The sequence below is a fragment of the Xenopus laevis genome, chromosome 7S (assembly GCF_017654675.1).
Source record: "Xenopus laevis strain J_2021 chromosome 7S, Xenopus_laevis_v10.1, whole genome shotgun sequence".
Lineage (NCBI taxonomy): Eukaryota > Metazoa > Chordata > Amphibia > Anura > Pipidae > Xenopus > Xenopus laevis.
The window spans coordinates 51688919-51704497 of NC_054384.1; the positions used below are offsets into that span (position 1 = coordinate 51688919).

Consider the following 15579-nt stretch of genomic DNA (forward strand, 5'->3'; position numbering starts at 1 on the left):
TGGCTTCTGCTACATTGCATCAAAAGAGAACAATAGGGACAGGTAGATACTGCTATCAATAACACTTGGTTTACATTCTTTCACATCATGTATTTTTTTTATTTGTAACTTTTTTTGTATACTTTATTTTTGAATTTTCAAAATGTAAATGCAGTTATTACATTTGACATAGATGACATTGTAACAATCAACATCCTGGTTATACGTTTCTCGTTGTAAACAGTCATCATAGATCAATGCTGTATATGATAGTAATTAATATAAAAAATAAGAAATCAGTAAACAGAAAATAGAAGCAGAAATTTGCAAATTATAAACAGAATCTAAGATAAAAGTTTGTCAAGGTTGTCACATTAATATATTGTTTCTTGGGCACTCATTGATTCTAATGGCCAGGGGGGAAACAATAGATCCAGTTTCCCCATATCTCCTCATATTTAGGCATCAATCTTTTACTTAGGGCAGCAAGATGTTCCATCAGTTTTACTTCCTCTATTTTATCCTGTAGTTCCCTTTCCTTCGGGGCAGCCTTTTGTTTCCATTTCTGACAAAGCAGCCTTTTAGCCGGCGGCCGCTGACAAAATATGATTCATCAATTTCCTGGCTGCCTTTGTGAAGTTAAGCTTAGTTTTCCCCAGGAGGAGGGTCAATGGCTCTCTTTGCATGGTGGTTCGTAATACTTTTTGCAAAAGCTTTGTCACCATTTCCCAGTAGGGTGTAATCTTGGGACAATCCCATACAATATGTGACAATGTCCCCAGTTGCCCACATTCCCGCCAAAATCTATCCGAAACTGATGGGTATATTCTATGGAGTTTCTCTGGGGTATAGTTGTCCCATATGCCTTCCCAACTCTTATAGTTTATCTCTGCTGGGAACTTATTTTCCAATATACCATTTATTCTGGAAGTTATCTATGGTTATCTGTATCAATATTTCATAGATATTGGATTTAGCCTGTTTTTGACCTGGAACCCTGGAACATAATTGTTCAAAAGAAAGAAAGTGCCTGCTTTGTATTCATTTTCATTTGAGTTCTGAGATTATGTGAGATTTGCAGGTATTGATAAAGTGGGATATTGTCATTCCCTGATTTTGTTTTCAAGGCAGTTAGGCTTAGTTACATCCCTAGATGTTTGCATTACATCCAGGGCTCCCATCAAGGGGGGGAGCAGGAGGGACAGTTGTCCTCAAAGATGGGGGCAGCCAGATGGTGCAAAATTCTGTAAACTGTACAACTAATATATAAACTTATGGTAAAACATATGTAATTTACTGACGTATGTAGAAACTTCTGTAACTTACATAGAAGCAGACGTCACCCACAGCATTATGTCCCACCTAAGATCTTTGAGTTATTTAAGTAAGGGCTGTTTCAAGATGCCTATGTCAATTTAACCATGTCCTTACAATTAGAACTTGTGTCAAATAAACTTGTTCTACCTTAAGCGGTCTCTGGTAACTGAATTTCCCAGACAGAACTGAATTATTAGCACATTAATTAACTTTAATTAAGCTCAAAGTTACAGAAAGGCCATCTCCCATAGACTCCATTTTATCCATATAATTCAAATTTTAAAGAATGAAATTCTTTTTCTCTGTAATAATAAAAGAGACCATGTACTTGATCCAAACTAAGATATAATTAATCCTTATTGGCAGGAAAACCAGTATATTGGGTTTATTTAATGTTTACATGATTTTCTAGCAGACCTAAGGTATGAAGATCCAAATTACATAAAGATCCATTATCCGGAAAACTATTTAAATATGCAGACAAATACCATACTGATCAGCAGTCACCATAATCTTAGGTAATAAAGCATCATGTAATGTTTTCACTAACTAGAGGAAGTAGATAGTTTCCTGGTGAATCCTGATAGAAAGACTGCTTTCTTGGCTGAGAGCCTTTACAGGAAGTAATGTAATCGAAACAAACAGAAAAGAAAATATTAAGGTAACAGAAACAGTTTTTGTGTACACGTCAGTTTATATATTTGCAAATATTTTTTCATTATGAATCATCTAGCAAAGCAAGGTTTTGGCACTAAGCCCTGTAACAGAAGCTAGACAGTGTATAAAAAGTGTCAATTCTCTTAAATTGTGTTTCCCATTGGCTTTGTAACGCACAGTCACAGCACATTTTAGTCTTTCTCAAAGTCCTTTCACAAAATGACGTTTTAAAAAACACTTTAAATAAAAATCTAATCTATCAAAACAATAGAATGCAAAAAAAAATGAAAAAGTATCTGGAGTGAGCCATCCAAAATAGTATTTTCTTTCTTTCTGTTATTTGAAATGGACATTGATGTAAGAAAAGTGCAGAAGCCCTTATGGAGATAGATTTTAAAAACAAGTGAGCATGCTTTATAAATACCATTCCAGGTAGTCTGCATGGTTCAGATGGGTTTTTAATGAAATTTACAGATCAAGTGGATCCACCAGAATGTATTTTGGATTTTCTTTTTCCTTTTGAACTCTTCTTTTTAAAAAACTTTTTCATGCATTGCATCAGCTTCTTATCATTGCTTAAATGCCTAAAAGAGACAAGCTGTGTCATATTACACAATATGTATTTTAGCAAAATATCTGTGTATTAAAGATAATCATGACAGCCCTATACAAAAAGCTCACCATTTCCCTGTCCCATTTATCTTCCAGGTTACCCTCCTGTATTTCAACCCATGAGTTTGGTTGGATAATGGGTGCTGATGGCCTGTCTACATCATCAGGCTCAAAGAAAACAGTGGATGTCCTGGGAGCAGGGCCGGATTTAGGGAGAGGCCCCCTAGGCCCGGGCCTAGGGCGGCAAGATGTTTAGGGGCGGCAAGCAGGCGCCCCTAACATCTATATAACTGTGTAACTGTGCCCCAAAAGGAAAAGGAGCGCAAACAACTTATTCCTTTAGCGCGCGTAATGACATCATCGCGCGACTGCGCCGCGCATGCACACACACCGGCGCAACGTCACTCTGCATGCCGGCCCCGGCGTGCAGTTCTCATTTGTAAGAGTGGAGTGAGCGAGCCATGGATCTGGGGGGGGCGCCACAGCAGCTGTGCCTAGGGGAGCACAAAAGGTAAATCCGGCCCTGCCTGGGAGATTCACACCTATTGCATAAAACCTTTCATTTATTTAATTGGATATAAAACTGCTTCTAGGGTTGCCACATGTCTGGATTTAATTTAGGCTGCTCAGTTCAGAGCCCTAAATCCCAGACAAAAGTCTGATGCAGTGGCTTTCAAAAATCACCCCTCCACCATGTTTTTGTCCTGTCCCCTGATGTCATCATCTCACCCCTAAATGTCCTTACCCTGCTTTCTGATGTAATCCCTTTGTTAGCAGAGAGCTGATCTGAACTGCATGTGCAGCTTCTCTGTAAATGAGGACAGACACACCAACTTCTGTGTGAACAGTAACTTGGTTGCTTTATAGAACTCAGAATAAACACTTCAGTATGATGCAGAGAGTGATATTCCAAGACTTTTTTATATTTTTATTATTTAAAGTTTTTGAGTTATTTAGCTTTTTATTCAGCAGCTCTTCAATTTGCATTTTAAGCAATCTGGTTGCTAAGGTCCAAATTTCCCTAGCAAACATGCATAGATTTGAATAAAAGACTGGAATATGAATAGGAGAGAACCTTACTAGAAAGATGAGAAATAGATATTAGCAATAACAATACATTTCTACTCTTACATAGCATTTGCTTTTTAGATGGTATCAGTGACACCCATTTAAAGCTGGAAAGAGCAGACACATTAGACTTCTGATGTGAATGGAGGGGGAGATTCTTGGCCTGTGTTTAGGCTGAGCATCATGTGAAATTAGCCTAACTGCTTCACTATATATGCTTTATCTCTACATCTCAACCAGAAACCCCCAGGTCCCAAGCATTCTGGAAAACAGGTCCTATACCTGTACCACTATATTCTGAAAAAATGGTACAGGTATAAATTGATCAATATTGAACAAGGGCTTAAAATGGCAGAACTGTTTACCAGGAGTTATGCACTACAATGTTTTTTTTTTAATCATGTTCCACTTCCTTAGCACAACTGCCTGTGGTACAAAATGGCTTCAAGATATAATTGCCCTAGCAGCCTGCTTCTATTATTGTAATGTCCTGTGGTGGTCAGTTCTCCCAGAGCCATAAGTAACTGTATTGGAATTTTAGTTGGTTCAACCCCTTACCATTTGTCTACCACTACGGACTATAGGAAAGCATTGAATCTTTACTTCCTACCTTATTTTTTCCAAAATTTTAGATTTAGAACTTTACATTATTTTATAACAAAGGATAACATTCACCTTGAAGTTCTGTTGATGCTTTGAGTTTAAAAAAAAGCATTCCAGATAAAGATCAGGTTTACCTATCTTTGCATGTCTATTCAAGGACAGATCTCTGGAAGACATGACATGTTAACAGATATTTTGAAAAATGTAGATTTTTAAAAAAAATACCTATTATAGCAACGGATCAAGTGTTTTCCCATCTTTTTCTGTCTATTCAAACATACAAGTCTGGAATCTTTCAAGGTTAATCTGAAAAGGAAACAAACAGCTAAATAGTTAGATTAAAGAACAAGTGACAATAGAGAGTTTGGAAACCATAAAAATATCTGATACTAGAGCATCACAGGTTTACCCCCCTTAAAACAAAAACAATTAATTCAGACAGGAGGTTTGGGCATTATAAAGTTTAGTGCCTTTTAGGTTCCGCTTATGGTTTGCAGTCAAAGAGAGACTGTCAAATAAATGACTCACACACTGAGGAATTCATACAGAAACAGTGCAGATGCAGTGACAAAATTAGATACAGTATTACTGCGCCCCACAATAATTTTAGGGTCCCAAACATATTCACAGGCTGTCCTTTTTATCATTATATCTTGAAATTGTTCAATAATATGGGCCTCATGGGGCCCCCTATACATTCTGGGGCCCCTGGAGCTGCAGGGTCTGCTTCCTTTAGTTACACCCTTGAGAAGGTGGCTGAGCTGAGCCATAAAGCACCATTTCTGGCCAAAACACTGATGCAGCCTATCACAGTCTAGATAAGACATCAACTGATTCCAAAGCACTTTCTTCTTGCCCCCTGCTCACAAGCAGTGTCTTCTCATCTGCAATCTATAGCCTTTTTGGGCAATACAAATAGACTTTGTCCCTAGCCAAAAGATCAGGATGAGACAATTGATAAACGTTTCAAAGTAAAAGGACTATTATACTAAACTTCACAGTATTAAATTAAGCCTTATCATACTAAATTCTTAGGAAGATAATGAATACATAGCAGATGGTGCTCGATAAAACGAAAGCCATAAAACACGGAACAATAAATTCTCTTTTAGCTATTACATTGTTTTACAAAAAAAAGTTCAACGGTAGAGCATATAAAGGAGAACAGGGTAAACAATAAAAGTGTGTTTTTTTAAAGAACCTTCCTGTTATTTTCAGGTAATAAAGTCAGTATACAGCGCTTCTAAACACAAAACACTTTAGATCCCCAACCAGTAGCTCGTGAGCAACATGTTGCTCTTCAACCCATTGGGTGTTGCTTCCAGTGGCCTCCAAGTAGGAGCTTATTTTATAATTCCTGGCTTAAAGGCAAGTTTTAGTTGCATTAAAAACATGTACACTACCAAACAGAGTCTCCTGTTGGCTGCAAGGGGCTACCAATATCCAATCACAGCCCTTATTTGGAAGCCCCAGGAACTTTTTGCATGCTTGTGTTGCTCTCCAATATTATTTTATTCTTGAGTGTTGCTCTTGAGTAAAAAAGGTTGGGGACCCCTGATTAGATATACAGACCAATTCAACCAACGGGAAACCTATCTTATATAAACAGACTTTCTACCCAATGCACATAGTTGCACAAAAGGCATATTGGCAATAATACTCATGAAAAAAAATCAAGAAAATATTGCATAATCTATACTAAAATTAGGGTTGCAAGGGTAAAGATTATTATAGTAGTTCATTCAAGTCCAAGACACACTTCAAGAAGTAGCCATTATCTGAGTAAATAAGCACTTAATCCCTACATTAAGCAGGCCATAGACGCAAAGATCCGATTGTAAAAATAGAGGATTTCGGACTGTGTGTGGAGAGTCCCGACATTTTTGTCTCACGGAGATCGGTCGTTTGGTCGATCGGACAGGTTAAAAGATTTCTGTCAGCTGCGCTAATTTCTCTGCATGTATTGCCGATCGTATGAATTGCAGTGGGAGTTTTTTGGACATAAACTTTCGTACGATTGCTGTCAGGGGCAGAACATCGGCTGATCTGTTCTTTTACTACTTTATTTGATCGGAATGGTTAGTGGCAGGTCGGGAGATGGGGAAGTCCGATCGTTCGAGGAATCGAATGATCGGATCTTTGCATCTATGGCCAGCTTTAGTAAAGACAATCACACCAGCGTTTCCACATTCTAAAGAGAGAACAGAGCAATTAAAAAAAGTAAAGGGCAGGTTGACCTGAAAACCACATGAGCCACAGGTTTACTCACAGGTCTGGTGGGTCTGGGTTGAAATTTGTATGGCGGCTGCAGATTCAGGTTGAGTGCAGGTAAGATTGAGGAAATAAACGTATCTTTAGCTCCTGTCTTGGAATGAAGAAGTAGTACAAGGAATGGAACCACGAGTGGTGCAGGTATGGGCTGGGTCCTGATCATACACTGGCAACGTTTTGTTCACCAGAAATAGTCTTTTTTCAATTGCTTTCTATATTTGATCTCTTACCATTTTACTGAAATTGAAGATTAAAATGTAATGTTCCTGTCTCTTGTGTGTCAGTCTGGCAGCTCAGTAATCATGGTGCAGATTCTGAACTGTTACAATTTGCTACATTAGTTGATCATTGCTCAGCAGATCACAAATAGAAAAAAGTCTTTATTTCTGGTGAGCTATCTGAAAACAACTAAACTGAAAAAAAAAAAAGAATATGGAGTTGAACATCCATTTTCAACGCTGAAATCAAGGGCGATTACTTCCTAACCAATGTCAAATTTATTTCAGTCTTCAAAATACAGACAGATATTAAGTCAGTTGTACAAACTAAATGTTGAGCCATTGCTACATTATAAAACAAACATGATTCAAGTATAAACAGATTGTTTTTAGTATAGTTTCACAATTCCAGCATAGGAATCTGAACAGAAATCAGGCTGCATAAACATCAATACGACAGAGGATGTTGTCACTACAACCCTAATTCTCCAGCTGTGGCATCTGTGATATTATTGCTTAAATTATTTCAGTAAGTAATTAAATAAATGCATAAAGCAAAATGTTCTAGTGTTAATTTTCAGAACTATAAAATCAGGCTTATGGCACAAGAGCTGTACTGGACACCCCTGCTGTTGCCTCCCATTCAAACCCCACGCAACTCACAGCTCTTAACTGGCCCTTCCTGCTGCGGACTGACATTTGCTATGGATAAGTTTATTATCCACAAGCACCTCAAGGTCATTCTCCTCCAATGATATGTCTAATTTTAGCACAAGGAATAGCGCAGTCGCACACCCTTGGGCAGGTAAGACTGGTGTGAAATATTAGAGTATCCGGCACAGCCAATCAATGAATAGAAAAAAAAGATACCGTCACACAAGGCATTCATGTTGCAGGGAACACTTGCTTTTTTTTAATGTGTGGAAATGCAATGTTTCGGGGACACACCCCTTTGTCAAGCAAAGTAGTATGTAAAATACAAATAGGGTGATCAATTAACAAATTAGCATATACAATTAGCAGTATTCAGGAATACAAAATTGACATAATGCGTGAGAAATATTAAATTCCCCAGGATGATGAATTTGAAACGTGCATATACTGTAAAGTCTGTATTATAAAGACTGACTTTAGCTGGTATCTTTTTTTTCATAACTTTTATGCCAGAGGTAAAATAAAACATATTGTTGGTTTGCAACTCACATGATTTCTTTAAATTTGCAGTATTCATTTGGCATGTTAATCTCAAAAGAGCGAATGAATATTTGGTGAATGTGGTTGATGGGTTTATGGCACAGGCACCTGGGGACTGCACTAAGGGCGGCAAAATGAGGTTCTTTATCTGCAAAAGAGAAAATATTCATAGAAACAGATACATATTATAGCTTTTATCTTGTAAGAAAGAACTCTATTTCATTTAATATTTGAGTGACCAAAATATTGCTTTCTTCTGCATAAACATTTTACTTTATTCTGCATAAACATAACCTTTATCAACCAACTTGTTTTCATAATGGAATATTCTGCTTCTATTAGGAGATAAATGCTTTTGTATGACATGAGGATGGCTGTTTTTACTGAATTTTTAGGTTTAACAAAGGAATATACAGTTTTAGATGAGCCTTTCTAGGCAGATTCCATCCTAACATGTGAAACCAGTTTATGATGGTCATGGGAGAAATATATGTTTTTGCATACCACCCAACTGTCCCATTTTCTGAGGGACAGTCCTGATTTTGACACCCTGCAGTCCCAGATTTTTTTTAAAAATTCTGAGTTTCTCTCCTGATCTCCAGCACTGACACCAGAAAAAGAAGTTTCTAAAACTTAATTAAAATAAGAGGCTTTTTGGCAGAGAGCCCAGAACACTAAGCAGCTGCATTTAGACACAGTTGTAACAATTTCAGATAAGCAAAGATACAATTGTAACTATTTAAGATAAGCAAGTATCTTGGGAGTACTGAAACTTGCAGCAATTTAACCTTTATTAGCAAAACTGTTATGGGGCTAACATTAATGGAGATAAATACATCCGAAAATGTTGCCCATGGCAACCAATCAGCAATTGGATTTAAACAGTAACCTACAAGTTAGACTGGTTTCTATGGCCAACATCACCATTTATCTCCAATGTTAGTAAACTGACCCCATAAAACATTGACCTAAAACTCCCAGAAATGTGTTGAAACTTTCATAACCTGCCAAATTTTGTAAAATGGACCTGGTGTTTCGGAGGTCTGGTCATAAATTGGGCATGGTCCAAAAATTTAGCACTGAGCTATGCACAGAAGATCTTTTTGTCCCTCCTTCCATTTTTTGAATGTTGGGAGGCATGGTTTTTGTCCTTTCTTACGGTCAGTCGTGCACATTGTGCATCTCAACCCCCTTTCAAAGTTCCAGAATTCGTACTATGGCAGCTGAACTGGTTTATTTTATATATTGCTATAATCTTAGGATATTGCACAATATACCACACCTGCGTGGGAGTCTCTGGTTTCAAGAAACTTTTAATTCTTTTTTAAACAGTTCCTCTTGGCAACCTCTTCTAGCATGATCAGTACTGATTTACTGAATGCAGGCTTACAAAGCTAAATTGTAAAAACAATCTTGGCATTTTTTTGGATTAAATTATACTGCATTATAAAGCATTTACTGAAACCATTGTAATTATGTCTTTCATCTATAACACACTATTAACTATTACTTAGAGTTTAGTATGTGTATCTTACCTGCGCGCTGAAGAGCAGAGAATCCACACAGGAGGGAGTAAAGCACTAGACAAGAGAGAAGTTTCATAGTTGAATGTTCAGTGTTTTGGAGAAATGGAAATTTGAATGTTCAGTGTGTTCTGGAGAAATGTCACTTTGAATAAAGGTGTATGTTTTTATTGTGAAATTACTTCCTGCCCTCCTATAAGTAGGTGGGGCAGAGTCATTTGTAGGCAGTAAAAAACACATTCCTGGTTTACCACTTTTTTTGCATATTAGGCAATGCTGTTTCTATAGGTGCATTTCAGCACTACCTCTATGCTAGTTGATATAATTATGCCACATGTACTAATATACCTATTTAAATCATAAAAGATACAATGTACGTATATCTTGATCAGAAAATAAATGCATTACATTTAAAAGATAAGTAAAACATTTATTAAAGATTTCAACCTAAACACAGTTTTTTTGTATAATTAAAACAAAATATAATTCTAAAAAAATACATGAAATAAACATTTTCTGTGCTTTTAAAGTTGTTTTAAAATGTAATTGCTATTTATATTTATTATGAAATGATACAGCAGAAATCAGTGCTCCTCCATTTGCAGGGAATATAAACGACCATAAAGATAATTTCTTTGACAAATACATTTACAAATAACTTATAACTGCCTACATGTTTAATAAATATATGTTGAAAAGCTGCATAGAATTTTTTTCCATAATGCTATTGAGAAGCTGAAACTTTAGGCTGGTGCAATAAGTTCAGTGCATAAAATATGACATTTTTAACCGTATTCATTTTTAGGGTTTAGTTCTCCTTTAAGGGGGCTGGAATCTGCCTACCTCTTGTCTGGACTCTCTTGCTCCCACTCCCCCACCTGTTACGCCCCAGCCCCAGTATGATGACACTGTGCATGTGTACGCACGTTTGCATGCACGCACATGGGGGTGCAAGGTGGCTGGCCAGGTTGTCTAGGGTGCTCGGGTAGCTTGGCCCATCTCTGAGCACAGTTTAGTGTTTTATCCTAAGTGGGCTTCTATTACTATTTTGTCTAATGGTAATATTAAAAGAAGATTTGTTGTTTTTTCCTTGCTTCTATAAAGCCACATTTTTTTGCTTCAACGGCTATTAATTGTTTATCCAGTAATCTCTTTTATTTCCCATTAATCTTAGACTTTGTATTTATTTAGGGTTTTGCACAGCAGTATGATGGGGGTGCAAGGTGGCTGGCCAGGTTGCCTAGAAATTCCATAGAATTGAATGGAGAGGGAGGGAATTTCACTCTAGCGAACTGTGGCGAATGCTAACTTTTTGATAAATATACCCCAATGGGTGTAGTTTGCTTTTTTTTTTTTTTTTAAAAAACTACAGTATAGCCTTATATGTGGTGAGTTTTATGTGTCCAGCTGGCAGCCTTTGTGTGCCCCCACACATGAAAATGTGCCTGCTGTGATTCCTTACCTTGTGTAAACTTTAAAGGTATTACTACAGAGATTCACTGCCCCCTGCATTGTTTACACCTCAAAATCAGACTGTAAACTCCTGCATTGTTCATACCTGTAATCCCCCTGGACTGTTCACACCAGTAATACCTCTATTATTCACTTCCTATTGTTCATACCCCTAAAGGCCTGTACTGTTCACACCTCAGACCCACACTGAAAGTGCCCACATTGTTCAAACCTCATACAAACTGCTGGAGGGGCACCAGCATTGTTTAACTGTATGTAACACAGTATGAACTGTCCATCTTAGAGTCAAATAGGTTTCCCTGTTTCCTGCTCTATTCTGTCTGCCCTATGCTCCCTGTGTGTGTCTGTCAAGGCCGCCGGGAGCGCGAGGAGATGCGTCTGCTCCCGGTGGCGAAGAATCCAAAATGGCAGCGCCCAGTCGGCCCACGTGGGCGATGGGACACCAGCGCCGCAACAGCGCAATGCATGTGCAAACATGCCGGCGTAAGGACGCCAATGATGTCACTATGGCGCCAAATTCAAATATAAAAGCACATCCAGGACGCCAGAATGGCGCCCAAGAATAGGATTTGCTGTTTAAAGAATCCTGGGTTCCTGTTATTGCCTGATTCCTGTTCCCAACCTTGTTCCAGCCTCCTCCAACCTGTTTCCTGCTTTGGTTTTGACATTTTTGCCTGGACTCTTGCTTATTGATCCTGATCTGCTTGCCCTTGAACTCTAGCCTGAACTCTGATTATCCATTTGCTTAACCCTTTGGACACCACGACCTTGATCCCTCAAGAGGGCTTCCTCCTTGATCCAGACTACCTCCCAGGAGGGAGCTCCCGGCTCCCTGACATTGTCATACTCTCTCTGCCCTATGCTCCCTGTATGTGCCATACGCTGCCTGTCCTTTGCACCATTAATGTGCCATACTCTGCCTGCTCATTACCACCATTAATGTGGACATGGTCTTAAAAGTTCTTGAGATAACATGGGTGTGGATTAAATGGGTGTGTTTCAAAAGGGGGCTTCAAAACTCTGGCTTCCCTTGTTGGCCCTCCACCACGTAGGTCAGAAAAATTGCGGCCCTCAGTTCAACAGAAGTTGGACAAGTACAAGCTAACATAGGATACTAAGTGCTGGATAATGAATGAGTGAACATTCTAAGAACTCAGCTGCAACTACATGGAAATGTTAGGTGTATTGACTTTGTTTTGATCTCTCTCATAGGGTCAGTCACAAATTGACAATGGAGAACAGTGCAACAAACTCATATGTGAGGACCAGCAGCAACAAGTGCATACTGAGGTACTGATAAAGTAAAGCATTTTCATTCCTTGTGCATTCTGAAGTTTAGAAGTGTGTATTTTCCATATGTCATATATACTTTATATAACAAGCAGAAAAGCTTAATATGATTCTCTTGCAAGAAGAAAAAATATTTGTTATAATTCAATATTGTTTCAGTGAAAAGACTGCTTTACTTTAATTATTTTGTTAGTAAGTGTAAGATCTGGGTGAATGTTCCATGTTCAGGAGAATAAACTCTATTGAGCCTAGTTTGCAATCTCCTACTAATACAGGTATGGGACCTGTTATCCAGAATGCTCGGGACCTGAGGTTTTCCAGATAACGGATCTTTCTGTAATTTGAATTTTCAGACCTTATGAATACTAGAAAATCATTTCCAAGAGGGTTTGAGGGGCACACACCTGGTTAATTTTCTCAATTGCTTGGGTGCACCTCCCGCAGTGTCTTTCCACACTGAGCCACAGGAATCTTTACCCCGCTAGCAAGATTTGTAGATACCATTATCAGACCACATGTTACCTCTCAGTGCTCCTATATCCAAGATACGGGTGATTTCTTAAATAAAGTGGCATCTATTGTTTTACCTAAGAAAGACGTTTGGTTGGTTACAATGGATGTGGAGAGCCTCTACACCTCCATCCCACATGATGGGGGTGTAGAGGCAGTCGGCCTCTGTTTGGAACAAGATGAAACCCTGGATGGGGCTCAAAAAAGATTTACTCTAAGTTGTCTGGAAATGGTACTGAGATGGAACTACTTTAAGTTCAGAGATGAATTCTTTTTGCAACTGAAAGGGACGGCCATGGGATCAAACGTGGCTCCTTCATATGCGAATATATTTATGGGTAAATTTGAAGAAAAGTTCATCTATGCCAATCAGTTGTTCAAAAAATACTGTATAAAATGGCTACGCTATATAGATGACGTATTCATAATATGGGCGGGGCCATGTTTGTCCTTAGAACAATTTCATAGGGAAATTAACTCAGCATGCTCACATATCAAGTTTACTGTACATAAAAATCCACAGGAGATTGCTTTCCTTAACACCAGAGTATATGTGGGAGATAGTAAATTACATACAGATTTATTTACTAAAGAAACGGATAAAAATACTCTGGTTCATTTCTCTTCTTTCCATCCACCACAGATCAAAAGATCACTGCCCAAATCACAGTTTACACGAGTAAAACGGATAGTCTCGGATGAGAAATTGTCAAAAGTAAGAATGGATGAAATGTCTGAGAAATTTCTTTCTAGACATTATCCCAGGACTGTGGTGGAAGGTCAAAGAGGGGAAGTGGAGAAGGTTGAAAGGGAGCAGCTTTTAAAGAAAAGAGAGAAAGAAAATCACGCCAGAATACCCTTTATTTCGGTTTATAATACACTGAGCGACAATATTGGTAAAATCATTAAAAAACACTGGGGTATCTTAAAAACCAATCTGGGAGAAATCCCTGCTTTTCAGAATCCACCTGTCATGTCGTATAGAAAGGCCCGTACTATAGGCTCCATGTTAGTTAAGGCGGACATGGGTTCAGGAAAAGAGAACAGACAGACAGTGCTGCGTCCGGTAAAGAAGGGCACGTTTGCCTGTTGCTCGTGTAATTGCTTTAGTAGCATACAAAAGGGAGAGGTTATTCACCACCCGAGAAGTGGTATCCCTATTCCTATCTCTGGCCATTATTCATGCACTACCACATCTGTGGTTTATGCTATAAAGTGCCCCTGTGGCTTGGTTTATGTGGGACAAACCTCACGTATGGCCAGAGATAGGATTAGGGAGCATAAATCAGCCATAAAATGCAAAAGGATGGACCAGCCGGTCGCCAAACACTTTATGGAATTGGGACATACGGTATCACAACTAAAATTCCAGATTTTGGATGCTGTCACGAAGTTGAGAAGAGGGGGTAACAGGGTCAAAAAACTATTGTACAAAGAGGCATGGTGGATTAGAAAATTGGATACCCTAGCACCGAATGGGCTTAATCTGGAATATGACTTATCTCCTGTTTTTAGATAATTATTTATAATGTTTTAATATGGTTTTAATGTTCTCCTTTTTTACAGTTTATCTGCGGATACACTTTGCTACTTCCTCTGAAATGGGACTACTAATTGACATATTGTCAGATAAGTGAAACAATGTTTTGTATTTTGTTACTTTGGTGCAGCCCCACTAGAGGGGGCTATGATAACAGTGTATAAAAAGGAGATTCTGTATAATGATATGCTAACTTGACAAAGAGCCGTGCGAGGCTCGAAACGTTGCTATGCTGCCCTGCTGTGTGTAAATAAAGGCAATTTTTACTTTATCCTGGAGTGCTGCCCATCTCTTCTCTGATTACTAGAAAATCATGTCAACATTAAATAAACCCAATAGGCTGGTTTTGCTTCCAATAAGGATTACACTCCATTTGGATCAAGTACAAGGTACTGTTTTATTATTACAGAGAAAAAGATCATTTTAAAATGTTTGGATTATTTGGATAACGTGGAGTCTATGGGAATCTAATACGATCTCACTTAGGGGTAAATTTATCAAAGAGTGAAGTTCCGCCACTAGAGCGAAATTCCGCAGCTCTCAATTAATTTCTATGGGATTTTGAAAGGCGTATTTATCAATGGATGAAAGTGAAAGTTCACCCTTTGATAAATAGGCCTATAAAAATCCCATAGAAATGAATGGAGAGTGGCGGAATTTCACTCTAGTGGCGGAACTTCACTATTAACTTCACTATTAACTTCACTCTTTGATAAATATACCCCTTAATGTTTTTTGCAAAAAAACATGTTTACATTTGGGTCTCTCAGCATCTGTTTCTCTTCATTCTGTCTTCATGCAGGAGTTGGGTGTCAGATATTTATTGACAGATCCAATATATCTTGTAGGGGGTCTCCTTTTGCCTAGATGTATTAAAGCCCACTCTTTTAAAATAACCAGACATGATGTCTCTCGACATGCAGAATTTGTGCAAACGGCAGTTATATTGTTAGATTTTGTTTGTACTGGAATCAGTTATTTGAGTGAACTCTAATACATCTGCTAGGAGTATATATTGTATCAAGCTGTTAATGAATATCTGACACCCAATCCTGCAAGAAGACAGAATGAAGAGAAACAGATGCTAAGAGAGATAGTAAAGATAAACGTGATTATTTCAGGAACTATACTGAATTTTTAATTGATGGTATTTAGAAAGTTTCTTATTTCCGTATGATGAAGCTTATATTTAAATTTTATTTTCACAATAGTTCCCCTTTAATAAAATTCCAAATAAAACTAAAAATATTTTTTCATTTACGTTATGGTATCTGTTATCCAGAAACCTATTATCCAGAAAGCTCCAAAATTACAGGAAGGTAAT

At 38.0% G+C, this 15579-nt stretch overlaps 1 protein-coding gene and 1 pseudogene across 1 annotated transcript; one reads left to right on the forward strand and one right to left on the reverse strand.

The window, feature by feature from the left end:
• Positions 1 to 1685: 1685 nt before the first annotated feature.
• Positions 1686 to 9617, reverse strand: LOC121396379 (growth-regulated alpha protein-like). The gene is made up of 4 exons (XM_041571242.1): positions 9455 to 9617; positions 7929 to 8067; positions 4462 to 4542; positions 1686 to 2537 (listed from the first exon to the last, which is right to left on the reverse strand). The coding sequence occupies exons 1-4, from the start codon at positions 9519 to 9521 to the stop codon at positions 2429 to 2431; spliced, it is 396 nt and encodes a 131-aa protein (XP_041427176.1). The 5' UTR covers positions 9522 to 9617; the 3' UTR covers positions 1686 to 2428.
• A 2236-nt stretch (positions 9618 to 11853) lies between these two features.
• Positions 11854 to 15579, forward strand: part of LOC108697218 — a 45905-nt pseudogene continuing 42179 nt past the window's right edge.